Source organism: Botryllus schlosseri, chromosome 8, assembly GCF_051294905.1.
Source record: "Botryllus schlosseri isolate E-star chromosome 8, Bs_hap1, whole genome shotgun sequence".
Classification (NCBI taxonomy): Eukaryota; Metazoa; Chordata; class Ascidiacea; order Stolidobranchia; family Styelidae; genus Botryllus; species Botryllus schlosseri.
Window position 1 is genome coordinate 17,149,884 of NC_137243.1, and position 18,788 is coordinate 17,168,671.

The 18,788-nt window shown below is 40.6% G+C and overlaps 1 protein-coding gene across 1 annotated transcript in view; it reads left to right on the forward strand.

Annotated features, from left to right (window-relative positions):
• The window catches only part of LOC145445089 (P-selectin-like), a 35,347-nt gene that overhangs the window by 9,081 nt on the left and 7,478 nt on the right, over positions 1 to 18,788 (forward strand). The window contains exons 12-15 of the mRNA XM_080323215.1: positions 1,658 to 1,852; positions 11,238 to 11,474; positions 14,247 to 14,346; positions 14,701 to 14,873. Coding sequence (XP_080179341.1) covers positions 1,658 to 1,852; positions 11,238 to 11,474; positions 14,247 to 14,346; positions 14,701 to 14,873 — 705 coding nt within the window. The remainder of the gene's footprint in view (positions 1 to 1,657; positions 1,853 to 11,237; positions 11,475 to 14,246; positions 14,347 to 14,700; positions 14,874 to 18,788) is intronic.

Consider the following 18,788-nt stretch of genomic DNA (forward strand, 5'->3'; position numbering starts at 1 on the left):
TGCCATCAGAATTAAACGATCTCACACTCAGGCTGACACAACGCGGGAACGGAAACGTAAAAGATTGGATGATTTATCCAAGGATAGAGAGTCTGAGAGACACGAAGGCACTACTTACAGTGCAGGAAAATGTTGATTATATTAGTGCTGCATCATTGATTCTTTCCTCACTGTTGCAACGTTCGATATTGTTTGTTTCGTTTTTTTTTATTACATTTGATGCCGAAAATTTGCTTGTTTGAAAGATCTCGGGAGGTAAATGTGGGTGTAATATCTTCCCTCGTACCAAATGCGATCGGTATTGACAATGTTGCAGTATTCACAATATGTTATTTCGTCTATACAACATCTAACTGATGTCTGATTTAGGATTTAGAAAATTTTCAAATTTGGTATAGCAATTTTGAGTGAAAAATCATCAAATCGCACAAAATTTGTACCTTTTATTTCGCATTTAGGATCATTCAATTTCCTTCAAATTTGGCTATATACTCATTAAAGCATGCCTACAACATTTAAAGGCAACAGATTTCAAATACCTGCTCTACTTTTTCACCAAAATATTTTTCAATTTTCAAAGTTGATTTTCTCTCATTTTTAGTTTTTGGTAATATGGGGTCACGAGGACAAGAAATTTTTATATCAAAAGACCTTCAATCCTGATCAAACTTAGGTTAGTAGTAGCGGTAGGACTGTTCTACCTGCTGAAACTATTGTTTTTGCTACCTGACATTTAGTATACGCACTATGCTACTTATAATCTGAATTTTACGAAAAAAAATCGAAAATTCAGCACCTCACTAGCACCAAACGAATATTCCGTAATTTTCTTTTTGATATCGGAAGTTTCAAGCGTTTCAGCAGGTTCTTATAGGCCTCGGGACACTTTATAAAGCATTGCTTAGAATCTCTCAGCATCCATCGATGAGACAGGCGTTTTCCCGTGCTACTTGTTCGATTCGCCAATCTCCCCCCCAATTTGGGCCCAAGGAGTCATCGTAAAATGCTGAAATTCTTGCAGTATATGAAGTTGAGTATAAATAGCTCACACACCAATTTTTAGGAATCCAGCATCAATTGGTTATGAAATATCGCAATTTGAAAATTTTGTGAGTCTAGCAGTACCCTCCCCCCTTAATGCTGCCTTTTTTGATCATATATATTTGTGCGTGGTTCTATTGAAGTTTTTGGAAGGCGAAGCTCGCATATATAAGTCTATTAAACACCACTAACTTGATTGCGTTGTTCCGTATCCTTTTGAAGAAACGTGACTTTGCTGTTTGCTATTTAGCCTCTATTATACTGCCGAGTGTCGTTTAATTGCATTGACGGCATTTAATTTCATGGTCTACTCTGACTATATTTAACAATTGTGCAAGTGTTGTATGCAGGGTTGCATTTAAAACAAAAATTGATTTTTGTTTTAAATGCAATCCTACGTACGACAATACCTCGAGAGGGACGATAGATATATACATCATGATGTGGTGACGATCTTGGTGGTAACCAAAATTGTAGATATACACTGTTACTATTACTAGCGTTATCCTCGGCACGGAACACGCAGGCAGTTGTCATTGAAGATAGGGGTGAACAATAAGTCGATTAATGAATACTGGAATTCATTCAAACCAGTAGTGTTTACATTATTTTACAGTATCCGAATGCGACCCGATCAGAGTTTCGGGAGTAAGCGCGAGTTGCTCGGACGGAAGATCTTTGGATAGTGAATGTACGATGAGCTGCTCACTACCAAATCATGAATTCGTCGGACCACAGCAAGTGACATGTAGGAAAGGACCTACGGATCCAATTCCGAAATGGGAGCCAGAAATCACGCAGTACTGTCGACGTAAGTAAGCATGAGTATGTCTTTAACATACTATTCAATAATTCAGAATCCGTCTGCTGGTATACAACCAGATAACTTGTAGAGCATATCACTAACGCTGTGTTATATCACAGCCAGGGATATCTAAAACTTTTTTTAGATATCCCTGTATCACAGCACAAACTTATTTTTTCGTCTCCGAATTCATGAGTAGAATTGTATCAGCGTATCTTTGCGAGATTGTGACTCGCTATAGTTATTATTAGCACACGTTTTCTTTGCAATCAAATCCGTGGATATTTGAATTTATTTTTCACAGAAGTTGCAGTAAAAAGTTGCATCTATTTTTCACAAAAGTTGCACTAAAAAGTAGAATTTATGGACAAGTTCCTTAAAATTATTAGGGTATGAGATACTCGAATCGATTAGTATGCAAGGCACTGTAGCAAAACTCAGTTCTGGCGACTTAAACAAAATCAATAGCCTGAAAATATTGAACTAGTGAAAATATAATTTTCGGCGGTCTAGCCTGAATGTACGTCAAATCAGAAAGGACCTCAAATTTAAACGACAGTGAGATAATCAGGCGATCTATTTACAAATAGTACCAAATATTTTCAGTAAAATGTTAGTTGCATGAAAAATCAAAATTAGTTGCAAAAAGTTGCACGAAAAATCGAAAAAGCTGCAAAAAGTTACATGAAAAAAATGGAGATAAGTTGCAAAAAGTTGCAATATAAGATTCCTCCAAACAGTCTAAAACACGATATTACATAACTTCTGAGTATTTAGGAAGCGGCCGGAAGCTGTAAGAAAAAGTTGCAAAAACTTGCCCTATAGTTAATATTTAGTAGTATATTTATAAACAGGTGTGACAAAGGTTCTTTGCGTCACGACTGTACAGAAACTGTGCGGTCAAAAATTCGGATAATTATATATTTAAATCAACTACATACACCATCTAGTACAGTGGCGGGCAACTTCTGCACTTGGCGGGCAGGATATGGGATAATGCAGGTCTTGACGGGCCGGATCGCTAACTTGATACATCAAACGCGTATTTATCCACCTAAGGATTAATCGTATTTAATGTAAACTTCAGGTTTGAAGCATAGAGACCAAAACAGTATTCAATGAATTTATTAACATAATGTATTTCAATAGCCGTTGAATTCAATGAGACCTCTGTGGTCGATCAAAGTTGTGAACAGGTCAAACACTGTCGGCGGGCCGTTCAAAATCGTTTCGCGGACCGTATGTTGCGCGCCTCTGGTAAAATGTGTATTGTATATGAATGAGGGTTTAGGATTTTTTCGAATTTGCCAAGATATCAATTCATTAGGGCTGAGTTAATGAGTAAATGCCGGTAATACAAGCTTTCTCGTGTTAACGAACTTACGCGTAAGATCTACTATCGCACGCTATACACACTTGCACGCTAAAGTATAACCGTTACCGGGGCCTACGATACTAAGTCATTAAAATTTGATGTATAAGAAAGTAGTGAAGGATTGCAGCAGACTGTGGCAACGGGTCACATTATCGCACCGAAAACTGTCGGCGGGCCGCTCAAAATGACGTCGTATGTCGGCCGTATGTTGCCCGTCCCTGATCCACTACTCTCCTTTTGTTTCGACGTGAATTCCCACGTAATACATAATCTATATCCGTATATTATTATATTCCCCATGTTGCACGAAGCTACAGTTCAAATATGAAAGTATGTCCTCAATCACAAAATCCAAGAGTCGTCCCAAGGGTTAAAACTGCCCATCCGTCATCGGAATCAGTCTTGGTCTGATTATTGCCTCGGAGTTTCATTTTAGGGGCATTTGATTCAAACGTAGATTACATGGCTTGCGGTATAGAATACTAGTCTTTTCAACTTTTAGATGTTTATTCCGTGTCTCCTTCTCATTAGGCTATTACTAGTATATTATTATAATCGGAAACACTGTGTATCAACAATCGCATCACAAGACATGACGTCACTTGCATTAAACTTCGAAAAGTCGACACCGGTGACGTCATGTTTTGTGATTGGATGTTGATATACAGTGTTCTTACCAATTCTCAAATAGTTGCTGACGATTACCCCTGACGAGTGTCAGCCGAAAATATTCCGTTTCATTTCGATACTACTCAATTGTATATTGACGTTCGGTACCTCTAAGAATCTCTTCAAGAAGCATGTAACGATTATTTCGGCTGAGGTCTTTTATAGGCCGAGGGTTCGGCCCTTTTTACCGTCAGTTTTTGGCGATTTGATTTGCCTCGTTATGTCCAGGCGCCAAATATCCCCGCAATCAAACTAAGTATTCGCAATTGCATGGATTCGATTATCCTTAATCCTATAGCACGATTCAAAAACACTGTAACCGTGCCGCTACGATATTATAGTATAATTGCGCAAACAATTTAGAACGGATTGCCTGCATTCATATGAAGTTTAACAAACAACACAAACCTGTTTGACGAAATTCTTTTCCGCATGTATAATTCTGTTTGCCGACAGTTCTTATCTATAGGCGCTAAGGTCGTACTTCTTGCCAATAGCACTCCGTCAAAATAGCACAACACAACTTATATTCTGGATATTCTGTATTGCCATGTTCCCTGTCCATCAAATTGGTATACCTATACGTTCACCGTTGTGCTATTTGCGGTGTACTTGAAAGACAGTAATCAACGCGATACTATGAAAACTCAATTCGACAGTTGGCTCTGAAACAACTGTGAATGCTATTGCCATCATCTATTCCAAGTGAAATTCATAAAACGAATTTAATGATACAAACAAAGTCACCCGAAAAGATCGAAATTTACGAAAATCAGATTTGCACCGTCGAGTTTATTACGTGTTCGCCACCGATCGCGCACCGAATGTAGGAAATTGAAATGGATTCAGTAAGAGCACAAGATGAGCCTCGGAAAACTATAGAGGTCCCTTCAATGTACATACCAAAGAAATATGGTAGCGAGCTATCCAATAATACGGCACATGCAGTCTTACACAGACATGTTACTGGAATGAACATGGGTTCGTGTATATTTAATTATATATATATACATATTCATGTCTCAATACTGTAAATCAAATTCATATTCTTTGAGATGTGATATGAAATGTGTACTTGCCCTTACGAATCTCAGATATCCGGTTAACGGATATTGAAACAATATTAAGAGAGGAAACAAAAATCCAAGGACATGGCACAATGAAAAACGAATCTGGTATATGAATATACAGATCCGTATAGTTCCTATACAGCAAAACAAAGATCAACTTGATGAGACTAGTTGATCTGTATAATTTATCTATTTCACCATTTACATGTTTACATGTAAAGGAGGTAGGAATGAATCTACTTTACCCGGTTTTAATATCACAACACTGATGGCCATGGCATCACGATTAAGACAAACATCTTCTAAATCGTCGCTGAATACGATTCAGTAACTGTGGCAGTTGCCCATCGTATCGGCCATGACATTTGATATACATAGCGAAGTATTGCTTTTTAGGTTTCAGACGATATTCGTCAATATTACCGAACCCTTTACGGAATCTTACCGCAATTGATTTTATCCAGTCAAGTAAGGCACCACTCCTATTCAAGTAACGCGAGACTACTTCAAATTGTCGTCATTGACAAACTTTAACTCTGTTTTGGAATTCGTTAGTCTGTATCGTTGCCAAATTCATCAACTTGCGTTTCCGCCTATTTGAAGATATTTTTTGAATGAAATACGAACAAACACCGGCTATTCCTACATTATCAGCAAAAGTGCTGGCAATACAGAAAATACTGACTTGCAAACTGAAATCGTACAGCGAACTAACAATATACACGGGATAGTTCATCGGTATCAGCTCCGCTGCAGTTGACGTCACTATATCTGAGACAACCGCCACGGTGGCACAAATCACAGAACGAAATATAATTCGCTTAATTCCTTTGTTGTTCCTCGCATATTTTGTACCGTTAACATTTGACAATCGTTTCGATTTTATCAGAAACATAGGATATACAAAAAGTGACACAAGAATGATTCGCCAGATAATTTTAAGACCGCATAGGACAAGACGGTTCCTGAACAACGCTTTTTCTTCGTTCTTCGATAGATTGGACATCATCACGCAATCGCTGCGGCTTCGCGCATAAGTGGCGGGGATAGAATAAACAAAGAAGATTGCGACATAAGAACAAATCATAATCACAATTAAAATCCGATTAAGGGCATTTGCGACCGCCCCAACTAACTCCAGCATAATTGAGAGTCTGTAGATAAATCGCTGTCGATACCACATAAATCCATACGTAGCAGCAACCGCGACCAAATGAAATGCATTCGATGTGTCTAGCAGTATTTCGCATTTTGTCAAAGCCCCCGGTATCGCCGTAACGTAAAGCAAGACTTTGCTCATAATCAGTCGCGGTAGACACAGTATTACAGCTGTCAGACACGTGATGTACATCCGTCTTCCATCGAGGACACCAGATACCTGTGCTCTATGCTTCATTAAGCAGAATGTCATATTCAAAATAACCCACAACGTGGCTACGATGTAACAAGTGTTTGCTGCGTCGCACCACTTCAGATATAATTCGGTGTCGTCATCGTACCGCGCGCTGTAGTTGGAGAAAGCATTTTCCGCTGGGGCAGGTGATTTATATGATTTATATGTAGTCTGCTGTATAGTTGCTGATGTGACGCTCATAGTCGGCCTAGATATTGCTTTAGTCGGATTAATTCAATGCAATACTCGCCAGAATAGGAAGGATCGCCTGTAATTTTAGAAATACAATCAGAATCTGTGACTTAGAATTACCGAGAGCTGAATTGATATGCCCCTTGAACGTTATCTTGACAATATGGAAAATTGGATATTGGACGTCCGACGCCCTTCTTTCGGAATTCTGTGTCATACGAAACTGCGCTATTTCTCATCTCACTTATCCGCTGCACTGCAGCGTTGTCACAAATATAACTATATAGAAATGTGAAACATTCACGATTTTCTTTCACTTTTTCTTGCCTCTTGCGACAGAACGTTCAACATAACACGTCATGCCATTACGCAGCTTCGCGTTCGCGTTAGGAGGTAGTGTTTGGTAAATGACGTCTCGGAAATGGTTCATTACCAAAACTCAACGAACCAATCTCAAGTTCAAGAAAACATTCCAATCAACGGATCCTCAGTGAAAACATATGACCGGACTGAAACGCGGTGTAATACGTTATCGAAGCATTTGGGATACCAAGGTTTTTAAAACACAGGATAGATGCTGATTGATACGGACGATTTCATGATGAGATTGACATTTTAATCATCACTCGAATTTAAATACTTAAATACCTAATATACAATTAAATAGTATATTCATATTGAAATGAACCCGAATATTTTCGGCTGACACTCGTCAGGGGTAATCGTCAGCAACTAATAGAGAATTGGAAAGAACATTGTATATCAACAATCGTATCACAAAATATGACGTTACGATCGTTGATATACAATGTTCTTTCCAATTCTCTATTAGTTGCTGACGATTACCCCTGACGAGTGTCAGCCGAAAATATCCGGGTTCATTTCAATATGAATATACTATTTAATTGTATATTGAAGTTCTGTACCTCCAAGAAGCTCTTCAAATACCTAATAGCAGGCCATTTTGGTAATTCACAAAACTCTTCATAGCTTGTAAATCAATAGACCACCCAAGCACCTGCAACCATCACATAGATGAGTTATCGAACACAGCGAAAGTCCAAGCAAATATAATTAAAAACCCTTTTGCATCACCAGCAATGTAACCTTATCTGATGAGGCGTTTGTATCCAGTAGTCTTAGCAGATATTTAAAGAATAATCAGGAAATGTGTTTGATTCGTTTCCCCTCCCAATGGATCAATTTATAAACAAGAAATCATTTCACAAATCATGTGCATATTGTCGGGAATTCAGCTTGCACACAAACATTCCCAGAATTTTCGGTCAGCAACCTTAGATTGGTTGAATCAATTAATCACTCGCTACAGAAGAAGAATGGATGAGTTTTTAATGTATCTTTTCCAAGTCCGTTCCATGATCGGTACAAAGGCAATCAAAATTACCAAGCCACAAAGCATCTCCATCTTTATGGATGTTGTGTTTTGATTATAATTAAACGCTATAAACGAGAGGGACTGCTTGAAATTAATGACGAAATGCCAGTACCTTAGTCAACCAGAAATGTTCGCAGTAAATCTTGTGTGTGCTCAAGTACAGAAGAAGTCGAAGTAACTTTGTAAATTACTACTCAAGTACAAGCAGAAGTATCGAATTTCAAGTCTCTGAAATAGTAAGTGTTCTCAGACATAGTTTTTTCCTAAAAACTGAAAACTCTCAGGTAGAAGTATTCTGTAATCATGACCATTTGAGTAAGTAGTGCGGCAGTACGCAAAACGGAGTTGAGTAGTCCGGGAAATCAGAAGTCATAATTCAAGACTGGACCCCTCAATGTGGCGAGATATAATCCACAGCTGCAACACCAATGGGTTGCGAGTTCGAGTCCGACCGAGGTCGACTCCAGAATTTCCACTTTAGATGTTGGAGGTTTTACTAGAGTTCTTAGTGTGTTGACTAAAAAAAGGTCATCTCTTCGACTCGACTCCTGATTCGCCAACTTGTTAACTCACTGATGTCGTGTTAACTAAAAAAAAATAGATTCCCAAATGATCCGCTCGAACGGCCTCATTGCAGATTTCACGTCATTTATGTCCATTACCCTGGCTGTCAAAGCTATGATGGAGGAAGGATTTACATAAACGAGGACATTTAGGCGTCTTCGGAGGACATTTCCGATTTCCTGAAAAGGAGGAAATATGGTAGCCTAACCCTACCTCGAGTGCTTTATACAAAACATTTTACAAGAGCGATGTGAGAGTTTGTATCAACTCCGCTATAGATATTTCCATCAATACAGAATACCACAAACCACCAGTCATATAAGTTCGTATAGACAAGAACAGGTGATTATAAAAATTTTAAGCAACGTTTTTTCTCTTGTATGTGTGCCGCGAGCGTTTTACAATGCCACTTTGGTGAACTGAAAGGTGTAGGAACAACTGATTTTCACATTAACACGGTAGGAGTACCACTATTCTAAATTATTACTTATAGGATAACAAGGGCTTGTATTTGGAGTTGGAATAAAGCATATTGGCTATTGCAATAACGCCACAAGCCTTCCTATACTGGAAGAGTAAGAAGTCACTTGCAAATCTTACAAACAGATTTGGAAACAGCTCGCCAATCTTACGCCTACTTAAAAGAAGGTGTCAACGTTTAGGAAAGAAAGATGTTTTGTAGACCATATGCATCAAATCCGTGGAAGAGGGTCGCGTCCTGAAGGCTCTCCCCATTTCACATATATCAATATGAATCGTGAGAATTGAGTGAAGAGACCCTCCCCCCACCCAATTCACCATAACAGTTTTATCATCAAGCTCCCTTCCTGTTTCAGACGCGCACAGATTTCGCATGACTATAACACACTGGTAATTTCAGCGCATTGACTTCACCGCAGGTTCGTCGATAAGAACTGTTGTTCTGCAGTGTTTTTTGGCTTACGGAGAACAGAGCATACATTGTCAGAAAGCTGTTTACAATACTATGTCAAAGTCATTTCCCTCCGCCTCGCGTTAGCATCACACAGAGTGCGCGTCGTAGTGGATCTGATTCGCCGAAAGTCTGATGCATAATATGTGCACAGAACTACCGCCTAACTTGATACTACAATTATCATAATTACAGAGAGATTTTGAGCCCTGAATAAAATCCATTTCAATCATTTCACATCGCTCTGATATGAATAATTGAGGTATGATTTTGTCCCTATTCAAAAGTATTTGCTTTTTTAATTACTTTTGAAATTGCGGCAATCCCAGTTGTACGAATTAAAAATTATTAGATACTTCAAGTCCAAGCCCAGTTTAGTCACAATCACGAGCCCCAATTCTAATCTGACTCAATTCTTGAATTCCCGTCAATTTTCAATGCGCATGTCTCCGTTTTAATTGCTATATTTGACTACGTCGACAACGTGTCGTCATAAAGACCAAAAATGTTTATATTTGTATGTGACAGTTGTGTGTGCTTTTCCTTCAGTAGCCTAAACCAATTTATCATAATTGACATGCTGCGTTGCAAGGAAGCAATGGTATGTTATCAACATGACTCTCGAAGCAACCTTTTTCACTTTTACTAACTGTACAATTTTACAAATAGCGCTGTGATGCACCTAAAAATGCTCCTGTGGCCCACCAGTGGTGATTGGAAAGGCAATGACTACTGGCGATTCTGTGTCATTACGTAAAATTGATAAATAGGCACAGATGCGCACAAACTGAATACGTTGTTGTGATACAATGCAGAGCTCGTTGTTTACCTGCTTTTTGATTATACATAAACATGACAATTCTCGTGTTACAGTGCTATCTGAAGGGGCACGTATGCCCTGACATTTCGGGAATAAATTCCAAAGCAGTTTTCGAATAATGCCGGTTTTGGACTGTATCATAAGTTCAGGTCGAAAGCTTACACGAACAACCCATCTTAACCCTTATAGTTACTTCAGCTGGCAAGTTGCTATATATGTCTCATGCTGTTGATAAATCAGTGCGTTAAATGCTCACTTCCACGCTACGGCCTAGTTTTGAAGACTAGCGTAAAAGGGTTACATGTAAAATAGAATAATTATGAGTATTGACATACGCTATACCAGTGGTTACCACTAGTGGTGTGCGAAGGTCTTCCAGGTGGTACGTGAGTAGATTCTGTTTTTTTTTTTACCGGAGGGAGGTATTAGTTCAGGTGGGGTTGATTTTGAGAAGCCGTCGTCGTCGTGGGTATAGGGTGAATCCCACAATGACAATTGATTGGTGGCAGTGACATTGGTGGGCAATCCCACCAATGACGGCCGACGGGGAAGAGATCTAGTAAGCATTGGGATTTTTACCTAACCAAATCCCGTTTTAATATATATGACCTCAAGAATTCCAAACGGATCCACTACAGAAATGATATACTGCGTCCTAGAATGGGCAGTTAATTTTCTCTTTCGCTGCCTTCGGCAGCTCAACACGGTGGAAACATTTTTGACCGCCTTCGGCGCGCGTAACTTATATAGGTGGTAAGCGAGCACTGCATAAAACCTCGAAATGGTACGTGGGTGGAAAAAGGTTGGGAACCACTGCGCTATACTGTAAAACTTATTAGGCGCTATTTTTTACCTTTCTTTGGAATGATGATAACTCAAAAAGTTGATTCAGTGCTGGGGTGCCGCGAACAATTTATCTCTTTGATAGGGTCAAAATAGTTGTGGACCATGGAATAAACGGATTATGTATTTACCTTCCAGCTAATTTGTGTAGCAATTTTCCACCGCCTGGACAAAGCCCGCGCGCGGATGTAGGTAGCATAACATGCGGCCTGCCGTCGCAACGAATTGAGAACGACCGCGATGGCCGCGAAGGTTGGCGAGTCGGCGCACGCTGCGACCTAGTTTGCAACGAAGGATATCGGGCAAAACGTTTGGAATACACCACTGAGTGTATAGCTCGGGATACGTGGACGCCGGCGGAGCTGTGTTGCGTTGGTATGCTATTTTGTAACGTTTTGCTCAACGCTGTGCGCACACAGACGTGTGGGTATGCTCAGAATCGCAAGTATTATCGTTTGTCTACTCTACAATTTATGCGATATCGTATCAACTGAACGTTTCCAAGATTTGCCTGTACAACCGATCTATATTTACTTTAAACGGGACAATATTCGGACAGCATTTCATTTATCCCCGATAATAAAAATAAAAATACTCTTCCTTGACAGCTCCACTTCTGATCTACGCTGCCGCATATAATACGAATTACGATCAGGGTCACGATTTTGTCACGATTTTCTGGTGACTCGACTGGAATCGAGTCATTTTCTCGAAGTTCGGAAATGACACAACTCGGCTAGAGTCAAATTGTGTATTGACTCGACTTAGACTCGGGTCATTCCGCATGATCGAACCAAGTCATATGATTCGAGACTCAGACAACCAAGACCGATATTTCATTGTAATTTCGAAAAATAGTAAAGTAACCACCCTATTGAGATTTCACCTACTGGTACTGGTACTTGAAAACGCGACCAGAAACTGCTTAAAGTGAAGGAAATTAGTATATTATAAATGCGAACCATTCAATATCACCAAACAGAGTTATAAAAAGTGGGTTTAACAAGACTTTAACTGGAAGCTGAGCAGTCAACGCAATGACTTGGACTCGGACTCGAGCCATTATACCATGACTCGGACTCGACTCTCTGCTCGATGACTTGGACTCGGACTTGACTCAGTGTTGAATTGAAAATGACTCGACTTGACTCGAGTCAAAACTATAAAAGTTAGATTAACTTGTGACTCGGAGCCTTGTGACTTGGTTACAACCCTGATTGTGAGTAGGTCACGGCGCAATGATTCGAGTCCGGATCTACTCAAATCCGAATCGGGAGTTAATTATAATGATTTGTGTCGACAAGACAGAGATAATTTTTTTCAAGTACTGAAATAATACGACCCTATCCACGAACACTTCTGTCAACGACGACAGCTATAGACCTGCAGTCTCGATTCTTCCCCATGGAGGCCTTAAAGGGGCACTGCTCTCTAGAAATGATGTGGTCTCAAATTGAAAGGCAAAACGAAAGAAAAATTTCGGCCGCAGCCGTTTTCTTCAGAACGCCACCGTAATGGAGCTGTAATGTATTGAAATTTCCACGGATGCATCGCGTTCCAGCAGTCACGCAGAGATCGAACTTTATCTAGTTGTCAGCCGATGTTATGAAGGAAATTGAATACACTACGCCCGATTTTGACATAAATCTCCTGACTGAACATCTTCCGTTGAACGCGGTATCTAAACCACCTTGGCCTGTACGACATATTTCCTTCATAACATCGGCTGAAAACTATATGAAGTTCGATCTCTGCATGACTGCTGGAGCGTGATGCATCTGTGGAAATTTAAATACATTACAGCTCCATTACGGTGGCGTTCTGAAGAAAACGGCTGCGGCTAAAATTTTTCTTTCGTTTTGCCCTTCAATTTGCGACCACGTCATTTTTAGAGTGTAGTGCCACTTTAAACCTCGGTTTTATTCGTATCACAGCATCCGAAACGTTAAGCACAAAGCTACGCAGTACGCACATTATTGGAAATGACATTTCTATGAGGTCGCCACCAAACCACACCATTTCTCACAAAGTGCAATGTAATAGGTAGGCACCGTCGTAAAATACAGAATTATCTTCATGCAGTGTACAACTGACATAATTTTCTTTGAATTACCTCGTCACCTTTACTATATGATGTCATAAAGAGCGACATTGTCAAGGTCTACTACAGTGGTTCTCAACTGGGATCCGCGGTACCTAGGGGTCCGCGAAGCATTTTCAGGGGGTCCGCGAAACCATTTTGTAAAATTAGTGACATATATAATTTGTAATATTTTCAAATTAGCGAAAACATGCTACAGTTTCGCTTCATAATTGCCAAAACTTCAGGATTTACATCATAGTAGAATACTTATCTGAGATGAAATATCCTACAGTGCAAACTCAATTTAATTGCCAAATAGCCAATAGCCTATTTATAAAAACATATTGCTGTTTTGAGACGTTTTGTTGGGGTCGTTTGAAATAGAAATTCCCGATTTTTTTCCTAATCAGTCCCAATGAAGCGATTGAAACCTCGCCACGAAATCCATTTTCTACTGTGATACAAATCACCACTATTCCAGAATAACTTCAAGGTGAGATGCTAAATAGAAATGACTAGGCTGGACGTTAGGCCTATATATTCACTAAAAACTATGTTTCTCAATTCATTCATTTATGTTTCCATCACAGCAAAAGATGTCGTCGGAAGCGTTACGCGTTAATAGTACATTAGTCCGCGCCTATTTATGTGGAAAGATTTTCGGCATTCGTTCATATCAAATCGAAGACCTGGATTTTCAAGACAATAAATACAGCTGCGAAAATCGCTTCGAAATATTAAAAGTCTATACCCAACTTCTCAATATAGTATGATGTTATTTTCATGAAAAGTCATTTTGTGACTGTTTCTCACAAGCACAACACATATGACGGTTGCACGATAATTGGGCTAATTTTGAGCGAAAACTTGAGGGGATCCGTGACAGTCCAAAAGGGGCCGCGAAGACAAAAAGTTTGAGAACCACTGGTCTACTACATACATACTATCGTACTCGGTTCGGAATCAGATTACTCAGCTAGTCAAGTTCGCCCAGCCCTAATAATGAGCATATTCTGTCGAATTCGTACCGCTGCGAGAACGTGTTTGCATTACTTTTGAAACAGCTTGCACAATCAATTCTGACCTGGATCTGGTTGTATTCTTGGACAGTACTGAACCGGCCTACTGGGACGCGCGACTTCAGTTCCTGGGAGAGTTTGCGCAGTAAGTACGAATATGAATCGTATCGGTGATGTTATATGCATTATTTTGGTTGTTACGATTAAGGGGAATGATGACGTAGGTAGCTGCTCACTATATTTAACTTATTCTAATCTCTCACGCTATATTTCACGGGGCATACAACCATAATGATTGAAAACTCATTCAAATTTAAAAGTAAAACCATTTTCTCTCGCTGTCACGGGGAATATCCATCCTCATCGTAGCATTGTTAATTGGTTGAGTCAAGCTACATTCCCAAGATTGATAGGTAGGCGCCTATACCCTTACAGTTAGCGTGAGAGTTGATAAATAGTGCATTTGGCACATTGGAAAGTAAACACGACATTAATTCAGATTTCTGACGGAATTCCGAGGCTATTTCCTAAACATCACCATCATACCGTTCGGGGATGATGTGGATGTCGCTAATCGAGTGGATTTCATGATGGTTGACGATGACGAAAACTACAGAGAATCCGATTTTGTGGAGGTAGCGATGGCTGGTGTTACGCCGGTAGCTGGCAGAGGTGAGCTTGTACAACAATCTACGTACGTATAGGGGGGAGGGGGGTGCTTCTCGGCTAACTGAGGCCTTTTGCACCATGCCTGTTTGGTTCATTAATACAACTATAAGTCTCTAGTGGACAATATAACAAAGTCTAACAGTGATTGTAGCGTGTGAGGACTTTTCAATAGCGAACTAAGCGAAAGTGGAATATTGTGTCTATGTGCAGATTGAATTAGATGGACCCTGGCTCGATCGTAGCGATTGCATGAAGTAACAAAATGCTCAAGCGTCTCTAGTTGATTACACGTGTCGCACAGTCCCGTTTCATGAAGTTCAAGTCAATACAGATGAGCGTTTAGTCGACAATGCCCCGTTTGCATCCTAATGAGAATGGACGATTCTCTACGGGAGAGCCGCGGCATGTTCGTATGATCATCGATGCTTGAAAAAATTCGTCGATATTGCGACTCAATGTCGATTTGAGTCCAGTGATTATCCCATTTGGTTTTGCAGAATTCGTGGATCAGGGTTCTTGCTTCGTTCGTAGATATGTCCTGTTTTTCTATGTTGTTTGGTAGATCGTTCGCTGCGTCTCGCGCCAGTTGATCAGCTCTCTCGTTGAAACCAACATTCTTGTGTCCAGGTATCCATACCATCATAGGCGCCGACTTACGAGGTTACGAGGTGGCGCAGCCACCTCGTGACCATATTTACGAGGTGGCGGCCACCTCGTACAAAATGCTCAAAAACCCAAGTGATTTGTGACTAGTAAAGTAGTAATTAGTAATCAGGCGAATCGATGCGACCTCGTTAGAGACGTCTTCGATTTCGATACGCGCGTGCGCCAGGCGCGTAGCCACGGCGATTTCGGGGGTCGAACTTCCCTATTTGAAACTCTAAACCCCGTCATTTTGAAATGATCATTCGAAATCTAATATTCAGTTGCAATTCAATAATTGTGTAATCAGTGTTCTGCGAGGCGGGTTTGCGAGAAACGTGTTGTCAATTAGCGAGAAGAATCTGTGATTATCTCCCGCTGAGATGGTCGCGAAATTAGGTCATTCATTCCCGTGCGCGTGGCAAACGTCGCTAGCCTGATTTATCGCGTCTAGATCAAGCCTGGTTCCGCAGGCTTCAACAATCGCATCTGCAATAGGCCCAGTTCACACTGTATCATTGCTTGACTGCGCAATCGCATATGCATTGGTGGCTTCGGCCTGGTGTGCACGATTTCATCGCTGGCTCACACAATAGCATCTGCAATAGGCATGGAGTGAAAGAGATCATTGCTGGCCTATGGCCTGACTATCGCGTCTCGAGCCTAGCATGCTTCGGCTCCTATCTCTCGCGGGTTTGACGACAATGCGGTCGGGTGTACGACGCTAATTAGTGATTGTTTTATGTCATATTGATTAAAAGGCGACATCGCGAAACTGAATAACATCGAATCGCAGCAAACAGACTTTAACGTGCGAAATTGATTCCCGCTAATACTTGAACGTAACGATCAGAAGATGTGTATCATGTCTCGAGTTCTGGAATACGACAAAGGTTTAAAATCGGTGCCATCAAGTTTGGACATTTTGATTTGCGAAAACTGTAGCCGGCACTGCGTAATATAAGCGCGCGTATTTAATTGTTCACCAGATATCAGGGATCCAAATTCCCCTAATTTTTCGACTGGCTACGCGCCAAGCGTGTGCTGAGAAGCACCATCCTAGATCTCCTCTCCCGACCAGGCGCACAAATATACGTTCTGCTTTTCTGAAATCTAAATTATATGCGCTCATATTCGTTTACAAAACCATTCATGAGCTAGCTAGCTTCGTGATAGGTAATCGGAGCGCGAAATTGGAGGATGTGTTGGTGTGTGCCTGCAAATTGGAATTCATTTCTGCGCAGATTCGTTTCTATAACAAGGCTTTGCCTGTGGCATTAATCGGGAAATGCAGCAATCAAGCTTAAACACCGATGTAATGAGAAAACAATTGTCGCCACGAAAGCTACTCAATACGGTGTCACACTCAAACCGATTCGTGGCGATACTGATTAGAATACACGCTTTCTCACTTGCCATCACCCATATTTCTTGTTATCAACTAGATACATTCGTACTCCGAAATTGTCGCACAAAGTCATTTTTCAGTGTTCTTTTCATTATTAACGTGATGCATCACAAGATTATGGGTAGCACAAATTCTTATTTTATTCGATTCGTTATTCCGATAAACTTGATTGCTGGATGTATTCGTATCCTGAACAACATTATCGAATATTAAACTATTAGGCATCAAATAGACAGTGGATTTCTATTGGTAAGATCGCGGCATGCGGTCGGAAGTGGAATTAATTTTAGCCCAGGGGTAGCCAACCCGCGGCCGTAGAAGCTTCGCGAACTTAAATTGGGAAATGCACCAATATTTTAATCATCAAACAATTGCCGCGATGCGAGTTAGTCAACACGAAGCAAGAAACGCAAGAGACAATGACTGATTGGCTGCGCGATTTCGCGTTTGTAATCATCATTATTGTCAGCTGGAAGTATTATAGCGTTGTCGTGTTTTACTTGCAAGAGCAAGGCCCGTGCGTAGTGTGTTTCATTACTCGCACGGGGCATTGCGCGTGAATAACGTTGATGCAATTGCAGATTCCGTCGGACGGACTGGTAGCGCAGGCCGCAGTTACACTTCAAATGATCGTACCGTTTTAAGATCCCATTTAATAACTCGACTGCATGGTTTGATATTAATGAGTGCAGGGCCGATATTAAAACGTCACGAGAATGGTTAAACTCTGCACGTACACCAGCGGCATGTAGTAAAGTGCGTTTTCATGCGACGATGAAGTCATCGATATGGAACAATTATGACGTCACAAGAATTCGCCACCTCGTAAAAAAATAAAAGTCGGCGCCTATGCATACCATCGAAACTGCTTTCTTATTGAAGGCCAAGGCGTTGTTGCGTTCTTGTATATCGATGACGATGTTATCCGTTGTATTGGTCGTGTCAATTGCTGTCAGAGCGCTTTTGCTGTCTGAAAAAAATCGTGATGTTAGAATTTGGCAAGCAATTTACCGTAACCCAGTCCAACGCTGCTCTTATTGCAATAAGCTCTGCTGAAAATATCGACAATGCGCCCATTAGTTTCTGGTTCCAGGAGTGATTTTCCTCGTCCATGTAGAAGGCAGCTCCACATTGGTTATCGTTCTTTGACCCGTCTGTATAGATTTTTATAGAGTCAGCGTAATGATCGTCAATATACTGTTCGCACTCTCGTTTGACGATTTCGGGATATATTATATTCCTAATCAATTATTCGATTTTCAAGTCAATCGAGCACCTCATTGCTTTCCATGGTGGCGTTGGCAGGAGATTTCGTTTCGCTATACCGAAATTCTGAAATATAGGAGCACGTTTCGTCAGCATGTTAAATGTAATAAAATTTTCCGAGTCAGGAAAGACTTCATGCCATGATTCCTGTGTAATTGATTGACATGGATGGGAATCGTCAGACAAAATGACCGTCCTATATGTTAAGCATGCCCGGAGATGTCTAAGGTGTATGGGCATTTCTCTGCACGAATGTCGTAGTACGTATATCGGGGTACTTTTCATTGCCCCGCAACATATTCGGAGCGCGGTATTCTGGATAGTGGCGATGGGTTGTCTGACATACTTCGGGGAGAACATGTACGCTTCCATGCAGTATTCGATGACCGACCTTATCAACGCCTTATACACCTTATACAGACAAGTTTGGGAAGCACCCCAATTAGTTCCTGACAGACAGCTCAGCACGTTCAATCTCATTGTGCATTTCTGGACCACAGCTTTGGAATTATGAGCGTAGTTCAGTCGAGAGTCAAAAGTTACTCCTAGGTATTTGTACTGCTTGACAAGAGTAATATCGGAATTGTTGAGCGTTAATTGTA